The following is a 13,314-nucleotide window of genomic DNA, read 5'->3' as shown; positions in this document are numbered from 1 at the left end:
GTAATATGCAGAGGGCTAGACTGAAATCAGTGGTAGTTGTGTACATGTATCAGAGGGCAGAAGTTGGTTTGTTGTATTCTTAGTTCTCTTAACTAAATGCCAATTTTTAACAGTTTTCTTGCTGTCGTGTTGAAGGGAATATGCTTCTAAGCATAATGGCCAATGAGCTTTCATCTTTAGGTGATGGAAAAAGCTTACATTCTGAAGAAGCCTCAGTGGAAAAGACAAGCAACCCTTGTCTACTGGTTGGATATGAAAAAGGAGCCATTGCATGAGCTTGTTCCTGGTGACTGACCGTGAAGGAAAGATCATCTTTTTGGAGCCGAAGCAAAGCAATGTAATTACCATGCTATTTATGAAGGACTAACCAAGTCCTGTGTCATTGGTACTGCATAATAGTATTATCCTGACAAGAACTGCCAACAAGCAACAGAGCTTGGCTCTCGCATGTAATTTCATTGGTATTAATTTTGGACTTGAAAGCCAGTATTTATCCTCTTAATACATGCACATATGGAACACAGGAGGGGTGAATACTTAAAGTAAATGAAAATGTTACTTTTAAAAGTTACAATAAATATGTATAAATGTATATATGTCTATTTTCCTGTCTGAACCATCAGAAATTAACACAAAATGCATTTTGGTGCCGCAGGTGGCAACCTTAACTCGAGTCATAAAAAATATATACTGTGAACATCCGTAGTACGTGAAATCCATAAATGTGAAACAAAAATAAAGCACTCTAAAGAAATCATAGCTAAAGCACAGCAGCCTAACCTTTATCCTGTGTGTAGAGAAGAAATGGAAGGAATTGCGAACAGCCATTGTGTCTTCATGTGGAAATGGCAGAGGAAGGGAAACAAACAGTAAATATACAGTCAAGGTTGGTAGAGGAAAAGAATATCCAGCAGTGAAAAGGCAGAATGAATTACTGGTAGCCAAAGGCATTAAGTGAAATAAGAATGGTTTTTACAGTTGTATCAATGAAGGTTGTGTGTGAGGGTAGAGAGAGCATGTCTGGCCTTCAATAAATGTGAGAAACTAAACTCACTCTAAAATCGCTGAGAAAAATTAAAAATTTATCTTTAAGTAACTGAAAAGAGAAATATGTCTGTACAGATGTTGGTTAAAAGGCAGTTAAAGGAATACTTGCAAAACACAAATTGGTGTGTTTGTAGAGTATCTTATGGATTCTACAGTGTCCTGAACCAGTGGGAGTTATCTGAAAAGTCATGGAGAACAAGGGCGGTAACAAGATGAGGGAGGAAGGGGGAAGCAAATGTGGTAGCCAGTCTTGTTCATTACTGTTAAGTAAATGTGCCTAATAAAATTGTGTCCTCTGTCTCAAGTATTTATATTGAATTTATCATACTAAGGAACTAAGCAGCTATGTATCTATCTGAAGTACTTATCTGTTCCTCATCACCATGGCATTTAAGTGCCTCACAATTCATATTTATCTTCACAACACCCCTGTGAGCCAGAGAAGTGCTGTTATCCATATTTTGCAAATAAAGGGACTTATGCATGTAACTGCCTCTTTAGGCACCTAAGTCTAACATTTAAATGCCACTGACTTTCACAAAATCACTGCTCAGCTGCCACTTAACTCTGTAGGTGCTCAAGTCCCCACATATGCCAGCCTAAATTTTTGCCAGTAGGAAGGTACAGAGCTGTTTTGCTGCCACACCCCCCTTCCCACCACCATCTAATGAACTGCTGGGAGAAACCACGTGATCCTCAGCAGAATTTGCAAATTTAGTTTTTCATCCACCCTGCCTGTGGGGCCCATTGGGTAGGTGTACTCAGAGCATTGCTAGCCCACACAAATTTCCAAGTACGCCATAGCCTTGTCATTGGATACTTACCTGTGCTGGGAGGAGACCCAGATTTGAATCCCCACTTCCTGATTTAGAGCAAAGACCTGAACCCAGGTCAACCAAATCCTAGGGGAATGCCCAAACTACCAGCTGCTTAGTATTTGGGGTGGATTTCTCTCAGTTTCTCCTGTTGACAATTTGTATAAATAGTTAACTATTGGAGAAGGGACTTGAACCCAACTGTCCCGCAGCCCATGTGAGTACCCTAACCACTGGGCTATAAAATTAGTCTCTTGTGTTTTGTTGCCCAGTGACTAATTATCCATCTTCAACAGAAGAGCATGATAGATACCCACATCAGAATTCTCCATAAGGCGGTCAGCACACTCACCTGGAATCAGGTAGACCTGGGTTCAAGTTCCTACCCTATAGCAGAGCAGGTGAATACTGTAGCCATGGGGATATTGGCTATAATGGGATGAGGAGGCCAAATCCTAAGTGGACATAGGTTCCTACCTCCAACCTGTCACTCAGGTACTTAAGGCCCACCTCAATCAGAGTTAGTGCTGAGGTAGCTTTGTGGTTCAGGGCCCTCAGTTCCACCCCTTTCCTCTGCATTTCAGTGCTGGCTAGGCTAGACATCTCCCTGCTCAGCTTGCTGGCTTCTGAGCCTCCCCTTCTTAGGCACTTGATTCTACAATGTATAGGGAGCCTGAGTGCCTACTTTGGGGCTGTGAATTCCAGAAGATGGCAGAAGATCTAGGACTTAGGTGTTGGTTCATTTTGTGACTCTATCCCTAAATGATTTTCCCAGGGTCATACAGAGAACATGTGGCAGAGGAAGGACATGAACCTAGGACTCTCCTGTCCCAGGCTTTTGCCCTGATCACTGAACCAATTGTTCATTTCTGAAAAATAACTTATAGGGACAATTTTTGAACTCTAATTTCTAAAACAGTTTATGTAAAATGTGTCATTAAAGAAATACATGATGGTATCAAGTTTTAGAGGTGCTAGTTTGGAGGAGCTGCATAGTTCACTTTCAAGTTGTGTGTGTGTGAGAAATGCAGCACTTCTGAATTCATGCTGATTTAGATAACAGGACAATGAGCAGTAAATATGATGAGTTTCTTAAGACCAAAATCATGGTATAAAGGCTGGGTTGTGATCCGTCAGTACTTTACTGCTGAAGGAGAGTTTGGGGTATGCAACTACAAGAGGTGGCCTTGCTTCTTTTGTATCAGATCATAAATCAATTGCGTGCAGTCAGCGAAATATTTCTGGATCTTCATTAAAATTAATTGGAGAAAAAGATATTGGCTTGGATATTAGTAGTTACTTGGAGTGAAAGCTGCCTGATGGAGTGTGAATGAAGGATAAAGAAACATAGTGATGTATCAAGATGGGGGGGGGGAGGCATACGATAGGCTGCTGCAGTGATCCATGTTTGTTTTATTTAATATCTTTATTAAAGATCTGGAAGAGAAGACAAAATGTGTGATAGTTAAATTTCCAGATAATTGCAAACTGGGAGGTTGTGTTAAGACAGAAATAATACAAAAGGCCCCTGTGATTAGATGTATAGATCCTTATCTTCCCCTCCACGTCCATCCCAAAAGGGACCCTGCTTAGGTGGACCGTGGAGATGGAAATGCCAGTTCCGTGCCATCATTCATCATTCACTGTGACTTCGTGTAAATCCCCCTACTGGAGCTCCAGAGGGTTGGGGCTGCATAGAGCTTTGCACAGTAAAAAGGAAAGCCACAGTCTACATTATCTCATTTTGGAGATGTTGGAAGTCCGGTTAGATAGCTGCAGCAAAGTTAATGGTGGCTTTGTGCTGGCACCCAGAGAATTTTTCTTTTCTCTTTCTTTCAGCCAGGTGCCTGGACAATGGGGAATGTGAGGTGAGAGCTGGAGCACAAACATGTCCAGTCATTCATGAGAATGGGTTGGGAGGTAACTGCCATGAGATTTCCTCAGCCAATTGTCTTTTTTTTGTGGGAACACTTGCAGGATATAACACCAATATTTAGTGGCAGACATTTATTTAGAAAACAGAAATGCTGCAAAGGACCAAGTGGTTGATAGTAGAAAGTAAATTACATGAGACCCATGGAATGTAGTATGGTGGTAATAATAAACCAATACAGCTTTGGAGTACCTGAATAGAGGGATCATGAAGATATAGGGGCACAAATGGGGAAGCTGACAGTCTCCTGCTAAATGCTATTGCTAAGACTGTACCAACTTAAGAATGCTGCATTTATTCCTGGGCACTTCTTAGTAATGGAAAGATGTTGACAAATTGGCAGCAAATCATCCATCAGGTAACAAGAATGATTGAAGGACTGAAGTGGATGACTTGTGAAAAAAGATAACTTGCCCAAAGCTGCCTGACTGGAATACGATATTAATAACTCTCTGCAAGTGTAACCATGAAAGAGGGCTTAGAGGTCTGTCTGGGTAGAGCTCAGTGCAGGATCAGTGCCTGTCAGAGGCTAGCTGGCCATTTAAGAGAGGGGGCAGCTCAGCTTCACCTGTGATGCAGCAACTATTCTCCTGCTGATCCTGGCTTGATTGCAATTATTGGACAGCTGGGTAAGGAAGGCTGACAGAGAGAGAGAGAGCTTGAGGGGGGGCACATCTAGAAGATTGAGAGTTCCCTCTCTTTGAACTAGGTCTGATAGACATTAGGTAGCAGGATAACTGGGAGAAAGCTGTAGGAGGGAGGTAGCTTCTGGCGTGGACCTTGAAACAGGCATTAGAGTCTAAGAGAGGTAGCCTTGGGACTCCATGTTCAGCTAAAGAATGGCACCTACGGGAGTAATTTAAAAGGGATGAGAAATTGAGCCTGAGGGGGATAGAAGCAGTGTAAGTTCATGGTTTTAGCTGGAATTCTAGAGGGGACAACTGGAAGCCCCTTCCTTGAAAAAAGGGTGAACCTAGAGAGGCTGGGGAACATGGGGAGGTAGAGATGTTGTGAGGCTCTGAGACAAGGAGTGTAAGGATGACAGAGATCAGAGTCAGGGGCTGAAGATCTAACACAAGGTCATTGAATAATTTATTGGTAGGACTTCCTATTACCCCCGGAAGAGGAGGGATTATAAGTGACCTGGCTAAAGAGCTGAGTCATGAGAAGACATAGGGCACAGTAGGGCTGGAGTGGTGTTTGGCAGCAGGTTCCGGGTGATGAGAGCCTGCTACCCCATCCTGAGCCATAAGGGGGTCTGCTGATTGGGAAGTCACTCTCCTCCAGTGCCAAAAAGATAAAAATGAGAAAACTAGTTGCACGCGGAAGCCCAGAGAACAGCTTCATATAAATAATAGAACACTGTTGCATTACATGTGGCCCAAACCTTCTTTTCTAAAAGCACATTTGTGCAAATGTCTAGGAGCAACAGGAATATTCTGTGACTTTGTTTAATTTCACTGTATTTTTTCAACACTGCAGTGTTTGCAGCCCTAGCACAATATTTTGCTGATGCGTGAGAAAATGAAAGTGAATCTGTCTCTTTTTGCTTTTCTGTCTGGTGTGTGTTTAACACACAAACAAAACATAAAACATAACAGCCTAGATGCTTTATTATCCACGTGGTGAGAAACACAAAATAAACACACGGCATAAACAGTACAACATAACCTTTAATATTCTTCAGTTTCAATAGTCCAAAGTGGAGCTTTAATATAGGGAAGGACACTAGTATTTTTAAATTATTAACCAGCCTATAACGCCTTAAAGGAAGGAAAATTCAGGCTGAGTTACAGTATGACCAACCCAAAGAGTTTGAAAATCCTGAGCCTGAACCCAAAATTTCCTGAGACTTTCAAAAGGTGAATAAATTGCAGGTTTTAGTCTGGCTTTTGCACACCCCCTTGCCATCTTCAAAGTGCATATAACAATGGCAGGTTGAAAATTCAAACTTGAATGCCTACAAAATGTATGTGTGCATGCAAATCCTGCTCTCCTGGATTCCACTTGTCTCTGGCCCTCCCCACTCCTTAGCTTCTCACTGCACAACTCCAGCTGCCCCCACAATTCCAACAGCTGCCTCCTGGCTGCAGGTGAGGTTCCGACCTCTATTAACTCCTCCTTCCTGCAGTGTAGTGCTTTTGGAGGGAAAGGGGGAGTTTGAGGAAGCTGCTGTTGTGCTCTGCCTGCTCTGGGGCTCTGCCCCACTTAGGGTGCACAGCAATACTTCTGAATTGCAAGCAGTGACTATAGCTCTGCTCAAAAAGGGAAACTGCAGATGACTCAGGGAAAATTCTTGATCTGTCTGATTGATCAGAATTCAGCCCAAAATTGACACTCATGGTAATGTGAGTATTGATACCATCAGTGTCAGGAAAAAATGGCCAACCATGGGATTTTACCAGTCTCTGGAGCAACGATCTAAAGGATTTGGTGGAAGCTCCAGGGCCTGTGTCCTTTAAAACAAAGAAAGTTCTGGAAAATATCATGGTATTAAAACTCCTGCGTTGGCAGGAGGATGGATTACAACTGATACTTCCTGTATAAAAAGGTTGGGTAGGGTTTTGATGTCAATTCTCTGAGAGATCAGGCTCCATAGCATGCAGGATAAGGTGAAGCTGTCATCATTAGGCTCACAGCCCGAGGTAGCTAAATTCCTAACAGCTGCTAGTAAATTGTATCTTAGCTTTTCTATGGGATTTGAACTTAGTATTTAATATATGCACTTCTTGAATCCTTAATGGAAAGCTTAATTCCTTTACAACCTGTATCCTGAGTAGGCCTATAGCTTTGGCCAGATGGGTTGCAAAAATTACGGTTCCTCTTGTGCAAAAAAATCTGGTTTTTCAATGAGATGAGAGTAATTAAAGCAGTGCCACATTTCTTGCCCAAAGTTGCATTCAAATATCAACTGAAGGTATCATTTCTGATTCCTTGACTAAATCCTGGTCATGAGGAGAAGAGACTCCACTGTATGATTGCGGTGAGCCATCAGGATTTCCCTAAAAAAAAGACTACCCATCTGTTTGGGTCACTTATTTGTTGTCTAAGAGCTCACTCTACCAGAACATTAATGACCTTCTAGGCAAAGAGAGTAGGCGTTTCTCCACTCGAGCTGTCCAGGGTAACCACCATGGCCACTCAGTATACTTTTGTTGAGTGCTGGAGGCTGCATTTGGTGAAAGCTACAGCTTGACATTTCTAAGCAGTACAATCAGTTAATTATGGTCATCACTGAATACAGATTGAAGTCCTATGTGTCTCAGCATGTAAGAGGGCACTGGAAAATGGCCATTTGTGTCCTGCTGATTTACTTTTTCCAAGTATTCCTTTAGCAGGTACTAGTCCAGCAAGCATCCCAAGTCTAGAAGTTCAGCAATGTAGCTTTAATTGCTGCTGCTGCTGTTTTAAAAGTTAATCAAGCTTATTGCTCAGCAAAGCAACTGACCATGATCTAGCTAGTGCCTAACGCAGGGCGAGTGGTGATTGTTCGGGGAAGACCACTTTCATGTTCCTGACTCTGGAATAACTAAAGTAGACAGTGAAATCCAATCCAAGTGTCACACAAGACTTGTGCACGCTGGGCCAAGGGTGCTGAGAGAGTCATGGAGACCTCCAGCGTGGCCAGATGTGAATAATAAAGCTGCTAAATGCAAACTGCTAACTGCTAACTGCACTGCACAGATTCTTCCTTTTATATATTCAAGGCTTCCAGTCTAATGTGACCTGTGCTGCAACACAAAGTGATCTTGAAGTCATCTCTGATTGTTCCTGTCTCCAGTTGCTAGGATAGAAGAGATATCAATCCCTTCCATCTCCCTGAGGCTCCCCACAAGTTGAAGAGGTTAGGAGTGTGGTTATCCCTATGTTAAATATTGTAATTGTTTTATTTCCATACCCATCCACCTCCCATATTTCAGAGGTTGGTTAATTTGGAGGAGGTGAGGAATGTTGGCTTTACTTATTTTAAGCCATTTTAATAAACTTTAAACTACAAAAATCTTAAATGTTTTTTCTTTCAGTGACAATATAAAGCTACTAAAGAATGGAGTACAGACTGAGTGTTGTGTAGTAGTGTCAGTACTGCAGAATGGTTTTGAGCATTAGTTCTCTAGAGAAACTTTCTTGGTAGCCCTTGGACAAATATCCTTCTCCAGTCTAGTAGAAAGGCTCATGATGATCTTTCTTGGGAAGTTCTATTGGCACTAGTTTCTCTCTGCGTTGGCCCATCCAACAAAGGGAGCTCTTTGTATACTTCCTGAAAGAGAAGAAACATTTAGCATTCAATCAAATGGGCAAAGTTTGTTCTCCCTTTGTAAATATTTCTACCTCTTTGACCAGTTCAGAGACACAGAAATAAGTTTTGATTACAGCTGGTCACATAATGCACAGTCATTTGCTAGTAATATCTAGCTAATGTTAGCTAGTAATTCAATAACTGCTTCAAGGATTTGTTGAATAAATGTATTCAATAAACAGTTTTTACAGCTTATCATGTAAAACATTATTTGCTGAGTAATGTAAGGAACAAAAACTGGCAAATGCATTGACTAGACTGTTGGGATATCACTCAGACAGCTTTAGTTTTGACACAGGATTCCTACAGCTTAATTTTTGTCTGTGTAAGTATTTTAGTTACTTTACTATTTATTCAGAAACATAGATATCTTTGGAGCTTTGAAAATAAATACAGGGTCCCATGAACTGTGGGAGCACGTTACCCTACTTCTCCACTAGGTGGCAGGTTTTGCTTAACTTTTTTAATTTGAATTAGCTGGAGAAAGGAAAATACTTTATTACACCATGTGTAACAGTCACTTGCATGTTGCTAGCTTGGACCTTTGTAATGATTCTTTCTCTTTCTGCAGTTTGTTTAATGATAGAGGAGAAAGGTGAGAGCAAAGGAGACTGAGTCCTTAAATCTTGTCCAATAAATAGGTACTTCTCAGACTGGTAGTCAGCTACTACCCTATTGTATTCTCAAGTTCATTGATTTTTAAGGTCACAAGGAGTCACTATGATCATCTAGTCTGGCAACACCTAGGAATTCCTACAGTGGAGGGAATTATTCTTTCCTCTATGTAAGTGAACATTTTCAAGCCAAATCACTTCTGGTTGAATTACAGAGTATCTTTACAAAGACATCCATAGAATTATAGCATCATAGAAGATTAGGGATGGAAGAGACCTCAGGAGGTGATCTAGTCCAATCCCCTGCTCAAAGCAGGACCAACACCAACTAAATCATCCCAGCCAGGGCTTTGTCAAGCTGTGCCTTATAAACCTCTAAGGATGGAGATTCCACACCTCCCTAGGTAACCCATTCCAGTGCTTCACCTAGTGAAATAGTTTTTTCCTAATATCCAGCCTAGACCTCCCCCACTGCAACTTGAGACCATTGCTTCTTGTTCTGTCAGTTGCCACCACTGAGAACAGCCAAGCTCCAGTCTTGATTTAAAGACCCCAAGTCATAAAGAATCTCCCTTGATAAGTTTCACCAATGGCTAATTACTCTCACTGTCAAAAAATGTCTTATTTCTTATAAGAATTTTTCTCATTTCAACATCCAGCCAGTGGAACTTGTTATATCCTGTCCTTCAAATTAGTAGTATCTAGTGAAGGGGCACAGAGCAGCAGCAGAGACTGGATAGCAATAGTCTACTCAAATTTAGATAATGGTTGGTTTGATTAGCCAAAAGAATTCTGTGGGACCAGGATTTCACCAATAAAGACAACAGCAAAATTCCCATTGACTTCAGTGGGGCTAGGATTTCACCTTATGACATCTTGTAACATGACTGCATAAGAATTACAATGGCCAACTATCATTTTCTGTGATTTCCCTACCCCTTTTTCCATGATGTTGGACTCCTTTGAGGCTGATCTTTGTTAAAGCAGATTGCTGGTGTAGCTAAAAGCTTCTCACCATCAGAGGAGTGAGGCCCTGAAGCAGTCTTCCAATTGGAGTAATGGGACAAACAACTGAATTAGTTTTTAAAATGGAGCTTGATAAGTTTGTGAACAGCCTTATTTGATTGGATTCCCTGTGAAGTCTCTGACCCAGGAGGTCCTTTGCAGTCCTGTGCCCTATGTAGGATTGCAACACTTCAGGAAAGTCCTGAGTTTTACATCTCAGTCCTGTATATCCCTCCCAAAATTTTCAGGGGACACACATACAAATTAGCACACCCTTAAAAGGCATCAGTTAATTTCTGATCAGTGAAGCTCCTACCTAAAGAATATGAATACAGCATATAAATACTATAGAACTGTAACTTTGTGCCCCTACGAGATTTGAGGGTTCATTGTTAAATATGTAATCACATAGGACTTCCTCTGCTTATGAATTATGGAAGGACGCAAATGGAACTCCAACACATAAAGGATTGTCAGAATGGGCCAAGCAGAAGGAAAATTTGCCAGTATCCTTATTCCCATGTAGCCATCTAACTCCACTCTTGCTGTGCTGGAATTTACCCTATACAACTGAGTAGAGACATATACAAGACTTCCTGGTAGGTCTTTTTTGGTGAGATTTTCCCAACAGATCTGAAGACCTGAGCAATTCAGAAGGTTCTTTCAGATCAGAATTTTTGTGTGCTTAAAACTCATCTGAACCTCTGAAGCTTTTGAGGTCCTTCACATCATTAAAGGACAGATTCACTAGTGCACTTTCCCTCTTTTGTTCTGATACAAAGCAGCTGGAGAACCTGACCTCTAGTCTAGATACTTTTACAGTTTACTTATTCATCATAATGAAGTTGAACGTGGGAGACTATAAATCCTCTTTTGGGGCCACTTCAGAGAATGAAGGATCAAACCCTCAAGGAGTTTGATCTTGCAAGCAAACCTAAAGTAACTTTCTGTTTATTAATCTGGCAGTAAAAGGCCACACGTCAACTGGGAGTGTGATGGGGATGCAAATACTCTTGATACTTACTGTTTAGCTAGTTCCATGGATATTTGCTCTAAAGAGCATCCCTTTGTCTCTGGTATGAACACAATGATGAAAGCCAGTGATGCTAGACTCATTATTGAGTAAATGAAACACACCCATGGCAGACCAATTAGGTCTATAAAAGAAAAAAAAATGTTTTGTTAGTATTACTAGGGGGTGGTTCAGCAGTCCAATTGAAATCAGGGTTGACAGCACTGAGTCCTTGTATCTGTAAGTAACTGTTATGCCAAAAGGAAAACTTATATTTTTAATTGTGCCTGGTGCAGGGGTGCTGGAACAATACATATAGTGGGGGTGCTGAGAGCCATTGAACCAAACTGTAAAGCCTGCATATAATGGAAGGAAACCACTTCAAGCCAGGGGATGCGGCAGCACTCCCAGCACCACTAGTTCCAGCCTTGTGCAAGCAAACTAAGAAACCACAAATAGAATTCAGCCATGTTCTACTGGCTTGACTTTTAGCTGCTATCCCCCGATAGCAGGTCTGGTAGCCACTGGTGCAGGTCAGAAAGGTCAGAGGATCTGAAATGCCTCCAACATATATTTTGATGTGAACATTTTATGAAGCAAAAATAACATTTCAAGAGTTGCCAGCTCTAACTAATCCTTTCATGCTGGCAGTTTCCAGTACTTCCATTGCTGACAGTCCACTGTGTGCCAGTAATGGATCAAGGAGTTAACTCCTGTTGGTTCCAGTCAATAACCAGTTTTTGAAAATACATTTGGAACAATGGAGAATACAAGAGATCAGAATCACAATCTCCTAGCATCTGTCAATTTGTGTCATGAGCTTAAAGTTAAGGCTGTCACTCTGGGCTCTATTGTAGGCTCAGATATGCAAGTACAACTCCTGGAACCTGAATGCATCTTCAGTCTTTTGACTGAAGACTAACAGCCAAATTTTGCTTGCCTGTGTAAATCCAGATTAACTCCACTTTTGCTAGTTTAATTTTTGTGGAATTACATTCATTTAACTGAACAGAATCTGGCCTGATATTTCTCTTGTGTTTTAACCAGGGAAAAGCAGTCTATTTTTCCTTATCCTGTTTTAAGTCTGAATCGTACCTCTTTTTGATAATCTAATCTCAGCACTCCATCTAACATTACTGAATTCTACCAGACCTGCAGTGAGGTCCAAGATAATCAGCTGAGGGCTTACTCTGCTTCTGCTGAACTCTACCTGGTTGAAACTCTGTTCTGCAGGAAATTCTGACATTTGGAAACTTGTTTTTGTTTGAAGTGGTCTAAAACCAAAAAATTTCTAAACTTCTGGTGAAATAAAGTTCTGGAAATAAACTGTTTGAGGTTGATCAAATCATTTTAGCTATTTCTTATTATTATTTTGTTACATTATAATTTATAAAGTCTTTTTTTCAAAACAAAAAATCATAACATTTCATTCTGATAAGGTTGAAACAATAAATTAATAAATAAATACCACAATAAATTAATAAATAAATACAACTATGACATTGTTGGCATCATTGAAACTTGGTGGGATAATATACATGATTGGAATGTTGGTGTGGATGGGTATAGTTTGCTCAGGAAGGATAGACAGGGGGAAAAAGGGAGGAGGTGTTGCCTTATATATTAAAAATGTACACACTTGGACTGAGGTGGAGATGGACATAGGAGACGGAAGTGTTGAGAGACTCTGGGTTAGGCTAAAAGGGGTAAAAAACACGGGTGATGTCGTGCTAGGAGTCTACTACAGGCCACCTAACCACATGGAAGAGGTGGATGAGGCTTTTTTTAAACAACTAACAAAATCATCCAAAGCCCAAGATTTGGTGGTGATGAGGGACTTCAACTATCCAGATATATGTTGGGAAAATAACACTGCGGGGCACAGACTATCCAATAAGTTCCTGGACTGCATTACAGACAACTTTTTATTTCAGAAGGTTGAAAAAGCTACTAGGGGGGAAGCTGTTCTAGACTTGATTTTAACAAATAGGGAGGAACTCGAGAATTTGAAAGCAGAAGGAAGCTTGGGTGAAAGTGATCATGAAATCATAGAGTTTGCAATTCTAAGGAAGGGTAGAAGGGAGTACAGCAAAATAGAGACAATGAATTTCAGGAAGGCAGATTTTGGTAAGCTCAGAGAGCTGATAGGTATGGTCCCATGGGAATCAAGACTGAGGGGAAAAATAACTGGGGAGAGTTGGCAGTTTTTCAAAGGGACACTATTAAGGGCCCAAAAGCAAGCTATTCCGATGGGTAGGAAAGATAGAACATGTGGCAAAAGACCACCTTGGCTTAACCACGAGATCTTGCATGACTTACAAAATAAAAAGGAGTCATATAAAAAATGGAAACTAGGTCAGATTACAAAGGATGAATATAGGCAAACAACACAGGAATGCAGGGGCAAGATTAGAAAGGCAAAGGCACAAAATGAGCTCAAACTAGCTATGGGAATAACTGAAAACAAGAAGACTTTTTATCAATACATTAGAAGCAAGAGGAAGACCAAGGACAGGGTAGGCCCATTGCTCAGTGAGGAGGGAGAAACAGTAACAGGAAACTTGGAAATGGCAGAGATGCTTAATGACTTC

General features: G+C 40.9%; 1 protein-coding gene across 3 annotated transcripts in view; it reads right to left on the bottom strand.

Moving 5' to 3' along the window:
* Nucleotides 1-7,465: 7,465 nt before the first annotated feature.
* Nucleotides 7,466-13,314, bottom strand: part of SLC2A12 (solute carrier family 2 member 12) — a 38,554-nt gene continuing 32,705 nt past the window's right edge. For all 3 annotated transcript variants that reach the window (XM_050949646.1, XM_050949647.1, XM_050949648.1), the window contains 2 exons: nucleotides 10,736-10,868; nucleotides 7,466-8,053 (listed from right to left, as the gene is read on the bottom strand). In XM_050949646.1, coding sequence (XP_050805603.1) covers nucleotides 7,954-8,053; nucleotides 10,736-10,868 — 233 coding nt within the window. In that variant the 3' untranslated portion in view covers nucleotides 7,466-7,953. The remainder of the gene's footprint in view (nucleotides 8,054-10,735; nucleotides 10,869-13,314) is intronic.

The sequence above is a fragment of the Gopherus flavomarginatus genome, chromosome 4 (genome assembly GCF_025201925.1).
Source record: "Gopherus flavomarginatus isolate rGopFla2 chromosome 4, rGopFla2.mat.asm, whole genome shotgun sequence".
In the NCBI taxonomy this organism is placed as follows: domain Eukaryota; kingdom Metazoa; phylum Chordata; order Testudines; family Testudinidae; genus Gopherus; species Gopherus flavomarginatus.
Note: the sequence above shows the minus strand (reverse complement) of the source record. Positions and strands in the feature narration are given on the sequence as shown.